This window comes from Triticum urartu, chromosome 2 (genome assembly GCF_003073215.2).
Source record: "Triticum urartu cultivar G1812 chromosome 2, Tu2.1, whole genome shotgun sequence".
In the NCBI taxonomy this organism is placed as follows: Eukaryota; Viridiplantae; Streptophyta; class Magnoliopsida; order Poales; family Poaceae; genus Triticum; species Triticum urartu.
The window spans coordinates 562,181,595-562,189,316 of record NC_053023.1 but is presented as its reverse complement, the minus strand read 5'-3'; the positions used below and the strand labels follow the sequence as shown (position 1 = coordinate 562,189,316).

General features: G+C 45.4%; 1 protein-coding gene across 1 annotated transcript; it reads right to left on the bottom strand.

The window, feature by feature from the left end:
- Window positions 1-6,031: 6,031 nt before the first annotated feature.
- Window positions 6,032-7,238, bottom strand: LOC125533659. The gene is made up of 2 exons (XM_048697035.1): window positions 7,101-7,238; window positions 6,032-6,465 (listed from the first exon to the last, which is right to left on the bottom strand). The coding sequence occupies exons 1-2, from the start codon at window positions 7,209-7,211 to the stop codon at window positions 6,214-6,216; spliced, it is 363 nt and encodes a 120-aa protein (XP_048552992.1). The 5' UTR covers window positions 7,212-7,238; the 3' UTR covers window positions 6,032-6,213.
- Window positions 7,239-7,722: the final 484 nt, after the last annotated feature.

Here is a 7,722-nt window from a genome sequence, read left to right as displayed (position 1 = left end):
CCCCCTCCCCTAGTCCAATTCGGACCAGGGAGGAGGTGGCGCGCGGCCCACCTCTGGCAGCCCTTCTCTCTCTCCACTAAAGCCCATATGGCCCATTACTTCTCCCGGTAGGGTTCCGGTAACCCTCCGGCTCTCCGGTTTTCTCCGAAATCACCCGGAACACTTCCGGTGTCCGAATATAGTCATCCAATATATCAATCTTTATGTATCGACCATTTCGAGACTCCTCGTCATGTCCGTGATCACATCCGGGACTCCGAACTAACTTCGGTACATCAAAATGCATAAACTCATAATAACTGTCATCGTAACGTTAAGCGTGCGGACCCTACGGTTCGAGAACAATGTAGACATGACTGAGACACATCTCCGGTCAATAACCAATAGCGGGACCTGGATGCCCATATTGGCTCCTACATATTCTATGAAGATCTTTATCGGTCAGACCGCATAACAACATACGTTGTTCCCTTTGTCATCGGTATGTTACTTGCCCGAGATTCGATCGTCGGTATCCAATACCTAGTTCAATCTCGTTACCGGCAAGTCTCTTTACTCGTTCCGTAATACATCATCTCGTAACTAACTCATTAGTTGCAATGCTTGCAAGGCTTAAGTGATGTGTATTACCGAGAGGGCCCAGAGATACCTCTCCGACAATCGGAGTGACAAATCCTAATCTCGAAATACGCCAACCCAACATCTACCTTTGGAGACACCTGTAATGCTCCTATATAATCAACCAGTTACGTTGTGACGTTTGGTAGCACCCAAAGTGTTCCTCCGGTAAACGGGAGTTACATAATCTCATAGTCATAGGAACATGTATAAGTCATGAAGAAAGCAATAGCAACATACTAAACGATCGAGTGCTAAGCTAATGGAATGGGTCATGTCAATCAGATCATTCAACTAATGATGTGATCTTGTTAATCAAATAACAACTCTTTGTCCATGGTTAGGAAACATAACCATCTTTGATTAACGAGCTAGTCAAGTAGAGGCATACTAGTGACACTCTGTTTGTCTATGTATTCACACATGTATTATGTTTCCGGTTAATACAATTCTAGCATGAATAATAAACATTTATCATGATATAAGGAAATAAATAATAACTTTATTATTGCCTCTAGGGCATATTTCCTTCATTATTGATGTGGAGACCATGATCAAGAGTACCTTTCAAATACCTAAGAATACGTTTAACATGATTATAGTGAGGAAGACGAGGATCATGCATGTAGAGACAGGCTTGCTGGACAGCAAAAGAGATTTCAGGACGAGTGATGGTAAGATATTGGAGAGCACAAGTGAGTCTATGATAAAGAATAGTATCGGGGAATGGTTCGCTAGCAGCAGAGAGTTTGAAACTAGTGTCGACAGGGGTGCAAGAAGATTGACAATCAAGCATACCTGCACAATTGAGAAGATCAAGAATGTATTGCCGTTGGGAAAGAAAAAGACCAGAAGAATCATGAAGAACAATAATAGCCAAGAAGTGATGAAGAAGACCAAGATCGGTCATAGAGAACTCAGAGCGAAGTTGAGTAATATTACGGTCGAAAAAGTCTTGAGAGGATGCAGTGAGAATGATATCATCAACATAGAGGAGTAAGTAGGCAATTTCAGAATTGTGATGGTAGACAAAGAGAGATGTGTCAGAAAGATGAGGAATAAAGCCTATTGTTTGAATGAAGGAGGAGAAACGCTGAAACCATGCTCTAGGAGCTTGTTTGAGACCGTATAAAGATTTTTGGAGAAGACATGCGTGATTGGGACAAGAAGGATTTTCAAAACCAAGATGTTGTTGACAATACATAGTATCTTGGAGAGAACCATGAAGGAAAGCATTTTTGATATCTAATTGGTGAATGGTCAATAAGGAGGAGACAATAATATTAAGAACGGTGCGAATAGTACTTGGTTTAACAACAGGAGAGAATGTTTCGTCGTAATCAATCCCATGCTGATAAGAATAACCACAACATACCCAACGGGCTTTATAGCGGGAAGGGCTACCACCAGAGCGAAACTTCTGGCGAAAAAGCCCATTTGCCAGAGATAATGTTTGTGTGGAAACGACGAGGAACAAGCTATCATGTATTATTCTCAATAAGTGCAATATATTCTTCTTGCATAGCAACAACCCAGTTGGGATCTAGGAGAGCAGATTTGTAGGATTTGGGAACTTGAGAGAGAGTCAGGGTGATGTGAAGGTTTAGACGGTTGACTGGTTGACAGAAACCAGACTTGGATCTAGTGCGCATAGTGTGATCATTAGTAGGTGGGAGTGTTGGAACAACATGCGCTGGTAGTGGAGAAGGAGGAGAAGTGTCTGGCACAACGGAAGATGCAGACATGAGAGGGGGTGATGGAGGATTGAGTGCTGGTGCTGGTGAAGAGGGAGGCGGTGGTGAGGCCACATTATTTTGATCGTCGGTAGGTGGAGTAGAAAGTGCTGGTGCAGGAGGTTTGGTGGCAGGGGGACTTGTCGTGAGAGGAGCATAGAAAGGGAAGGGGGTACGTCAAGGAGAGGGTTTGGCTGAGGGGTTAATGGTGGTGGTGGGACCATTGCGTTGAGCAAAAGGAAAGATGTGCTCGGCAATGGTAATGTGCCGAGACACAAGTACCCATCCGATGTTCAGGTCGAGACATCGATATCCTTTGTGTTCATCAGAAAAACCTAATAGGACACACATGACAGATCGGGAAGAGAGTTTGTTGGTACAGGTAGTGGAGGTATTCAAAAAGCAGAGACTACCAAAAACACGAATGTTGGAATAGTTGGGATAACACAAGAAAAGGGAGAAATAGGGAGTGGTATTTGGGTTGGCTTTGGAAGGGCAAATATTAAGAAGAAAGGTAGCGGTGTGGAGAGCTTCTGCCCAAAATTTTGGTGGCATGGAGGATTGAATAAGAAGGGTGCGAACAAAATCGTTGAGGGTATGAAGAGACCGTTCTGCTTCGCCATTTTGGGGAGAGGTATAGGGACAAGAAAAACAAAGAAGAATGCCATGTTGTAGGAAGAAAGTACGCTTTTTAAGATTATCAAATTCACGACTGTTGTCACACTGGATAAAGCGAATAGGGAGAAAGAAGTGAACAGAAATATATCACTCAAAATTGAGAAAAAGGGTGTGGACATCGGATTTGTTGTGAAGAGGAAAGGTCCAGGCAAAGTGTGTAAAATCGTCTAGTATAACAAGATAGTATTTAAAGCCAGAAACACTTGCAGTTGGGGGTGTCCATAGATCACAATGTATTAACTCGAAAGGATAAGTGCTAGAAGAGCTAGATGAACTAAAAGGAAGACACACATGTTTGCCTAATTGACAAGACTCACAAAAAGAGGAATCGTGAGAATCTCTATTACAAGGTATGGAAAATTCACTAAGAACAGAAGCTAAAACAGCAGGGTTGGGATGTCCTAAACGCTGATGCCAGTGATCAACGGACACCATCATGGATGTTGGAGGTGCTGCGGCAGAAACACCATGGAGAGAGTATAAGTCATCAGAGCTATTGAAGCATGCGATCTCGGCCTTGGTCTGATAGTCCTTCACAGATAAGCCAAAAGGGTCAAATTCTACAGAAACTAAATTATCACAAGTGAATTTGCGAACATAAAGTAAATTTTTGATGAGAGCTGGAGCAATAAGGACATCATGAAGAAGAAGTGGTTTACCGGGAGAGGGAAGTTGAGCCTGACCAACACAATAAATTGGAATAGTGGAACCATCACCAAGAGTGATAGATTGGAAAGAAGGTGGAGTACAAGAGGACATAAAAGTACTTGATGCAGACATATGACTGGAAGCACCAGAATCAAAGATCTAATCCGTACCTGAGTTGCCTTGAGAGACAAAATTGTTCATGGCCTGTAGAAAAGCAGCTTGATCCCAGCTCGGTGTTGTAGTTGAGGTCGGTGTAGGCAGCAGGGTTGGCTGGTATGATGGTGTAGACAGCATAGCCGACGAATACGATGGTGAAGGCAGGAGAGCCGGCATTGGCGTGTAGAAGTAGCCTCTGTCGGCGTAGGAGGGTGATGGAGCGCCATAAGAAGCATAAGTCAGAGCAGCATTGTATGCGCGCGTCGGCTGTCGGGGTGTGAGAATCCCAGGGGCACTAGTATGTGGACAAACGCCGGGTTGCCAAGCGCCGGTATATGCAGGTGGAGCACCGAGAGGAGACAGGGAAAACTAGGGTATGGGCCACGCTTGGACGAGCCCTGTCCAGGGATGATGCGAAGGATGGCAGGTTGGAGCTGCAGGAGGAGCGTTGGCAGCCGGCACAACGCGTGTACTCGGTGGTGGCGGAGGAGGCGTCGAGCGTGTCGTAGGCGGCCTATAGATGGGGTCCTTGTCGCGATAGTTGGGGCTGGGACGCCAGCCTGGAGGTGGCACCGCAGGTGAGGATGGTGGCGGAAGTGGTGGTGGAGCACGAGGAATGGCGGTGAAGAGCTGAGGGAGAGCATCCTTGTTGGATTGGGCACGATCGACCCACTGTAGCATGGAGCGCACTTCGGTGAAGGACGGAGGTGACCACATCATGGGGGTGAAGGAGGCTTGCTTGTCGAATTGCTCGCTGAGCCCGACGAGGAGGATGTTGATGAGCTGCCGGTCTTCAACTAGATCACCGAGTTCACAAAGTTCATCGGAGATGACCTTGAGTCGTTGGTAGTAGACGCTGAGAGAAGTATCTCCTTGCACCGTGTTCCTGAGCTCGGTGTGGAGGATGTTGGTGCGAGCATCAACGTTGTCCTGGAAGAGCTGTCGGAGGGCCGCCCAGAGATCGGCGGTAGTGGCAGCATCACGGAAGACAAGATTGAAAATCTCGGTGGAGACGCGCATGTAAATCCATTGGATGATGGCAGGATCATCCTTGACCCATTGTGGATCGTGAGGCCGTGGAACAGAGCCAGAGGCGACCTGGGAACGGAGATTGCGTCGCCCAAGGTGGACGTCAAAGAGGTGGCGCCAATGGTAGTAGTTGTGGGAATTGAGATCAAGGGTTATAGGTATATAGGGGCTAACATCGGCGATTTTATCTGTAAACGAAATTGCGGGAGGCAGCGGTGGTGCTAGAGGAGGGGTGGAAAAAGAGGAGACAACGGCAGCTTTGGCGAGGATGGCGGCCCGACGGTCGAAGTAGCCGGGCGGTGGCGGCGGAGGAGGTTTGGGCGGCGGAGCCATACCCTAGGACCGAATATCTGATGCCATGTAAGATTGAATAGTTCTTGATAATTGCAGCCGCATACATGAGTTTATATAGGAGGTTACAAACCAACTAAGGATATTACAAAACGACTAGGACTCTTAGTTAACTTGAGATCCAAGTAATAGTCTAACATTCCTGCGAATATTATTTTGTTGTACATGATAAAGTGAATTCTCGTGAATATAATCATCCTATCATTCGTGTTTTGTGTATATTTTTATGCAATTTCCTATCACTCAATCGCCAACATGGACGGGCATTGCAGTAACGACTGTTCAATGATCTATTGCAACTGAAAATTGGTGTCGATAAGCTTCAAGATTGACGAAGTAACCATGGAGCTCTCTATTGATAGGAATTCCCCCGCAATGACATGATATTTCCTCTTTAATCAGATAAAAAAGTGCCAAAGTTTGTGGGTTGGTTTTACAACAACCCCTAACAATCCAGCCAATGTATGGTGGGAAATCCAATTTGGCTCTTGGGAGCATATGCTCCTGCCCATCAAAAATGTTTTTTCAAATGTAAAAAAAAACAAAAAAAATAGATGTGATCATTGTCACACCAAAGCGCTACCTGCAAATTTTTAGGAGCAAAGCTTAAGTATGTTGATCCGTGTAAAAAAACAAGTCAAACAACAAATGTAACCTCAAAATGTTACACTTTTTTTTCATCTACAAAGCATCGTCATCCTTTTTCTCATGAAAATTGGCAAGCACACTTACACTAACAAGAACATCTACAAAATAAATTAGAATTTTTAAATTTTATTTACTATTTATTTTGAATTTATTGTTCATTAGGGAGCATATGCACCCAAGAGCCAAAAGGGCCCTCCCATGTATGGTTCTCATTTAACATGCATTTGCAAAAAAAAAAAGCTACACAAAACGTATATGATCAAAAAGTCACTTTGATCGGGGCGCATCTTCCGTGGTTGATCTGTCTTCTCGTTGAGTCCCTCTCCTTATCTGTCCGCGGATATCCTCCAGATCAGTAAAATCCACAGTTCTTGCATTCATCGCGTAACAAACACATCTCTTCCAAATTTGTTGCCACTTTCATGAGACGTTTTATGTACTTCATGAATTTTTCTTGGACTTGAAAACCTTGAATGACGAGCATAGACAAGTCGCAATGCTTGAAATCAGAAGGTTGCCACTGTATAATATCTTCTTGGGAAAATGATTGCCTTATGGTCTCAGCGTCCACTGGGTCGGTGTCACCACAGCTATGGTCCGATACCTGCGTGTAACACGCATCAAATTTGTGGTCAATAAATAAAAGTGTCGAATGTATAGAACAATTATCAAATCAAGAAATTCAATTGTACATTTATGGAAATCAAAACAAATATGAGATTCTAAATGAAACATGCAAAAGCAAAGCACCAACTAGATTCGTCAAAAAGATTCCAAGTGAAGCTATTACTGGATATGCTAAAATCAGTTGCATGGAAATGGTACTTGGGATGAGTTGATTACTCATGCACCTTGCGCCCTAGCCTGAGACGGTGAGGCCGCGGCGCTACGAGCGGAGGAGAGGAAGATGGTTGACGCGTGCGGGGTTCAGGGGAGCTCGACGAGTCGACGACGTCGGAGAAGAGCCGGGCTTAGGGTTAGGGGGTGGTTGGGGGCTACTACAACACGGTGGAGGAGGTGGCTCATGGCTGCCAGGCGGCGGTGGCAGGCAGTTAAGCAGGGGCTGGATGGCGAGTCCACTAAGCGAGAAAGATGAGTAGTATGTGAAAAATCCACCGATCCATAAAACCTTTTAAGGCAACTGACGGATAAGTGCTCCCAACTGTTGCTGTTTCAACAAGTATATACTCCCTCCTATCCAAAAATAGGTGTCATAGTTTTAGTTCAAATGTGAATTACCGTAACACCAAGAGTCTTCAAGTGGGGTGCAGATTTCAAAATGAGCATTGTCCAAGTGAGGTCGCATTGTTCTCTAATATTGTGAAAGCTAGCATGCCTCAAATTCTGCATGAGAGGAACCGGCTCCTGAGGTTGGATCCAAACCTGCACAAAATAAAACGTATAAGAAAACACATATCAACCCTTGCAAAAATTACTCGTTTTATGTTCAAATTTGAAGTAAAATCATGACACTTGTTTTGGGACGGAGGTTGTACTATGGAACACACATAGTACACATCAGCAACAACTCACCCTTCCATTTAGGAAGTTAAGCACTAGTTCACGGATGGTCGCAGCAGCGTCTCCAACCAACTCCCCAAATCCGAGAGCCCTGTTGCCATGCATGGCAGCGTTAGTGAATGTCACGGCCTCGAGCCCTGGAACCTTGCCGAATAGAAGCGGGGGTAGATTCTTCGACTGCATCCACAGGGTGCAGGTCACGCGCTCAAGCCTCGGGAGCGACCTCAGCTCGACTGCCTCGCAGCCGCAATAGAAGGCGTCGAGCTCGCGGAGCCGCGGGTGCTCCAGCCGCAGCACCGTCCGCAAGCCGGAGTCGCAGTTGTGCAGAGCGAGGCGCTCC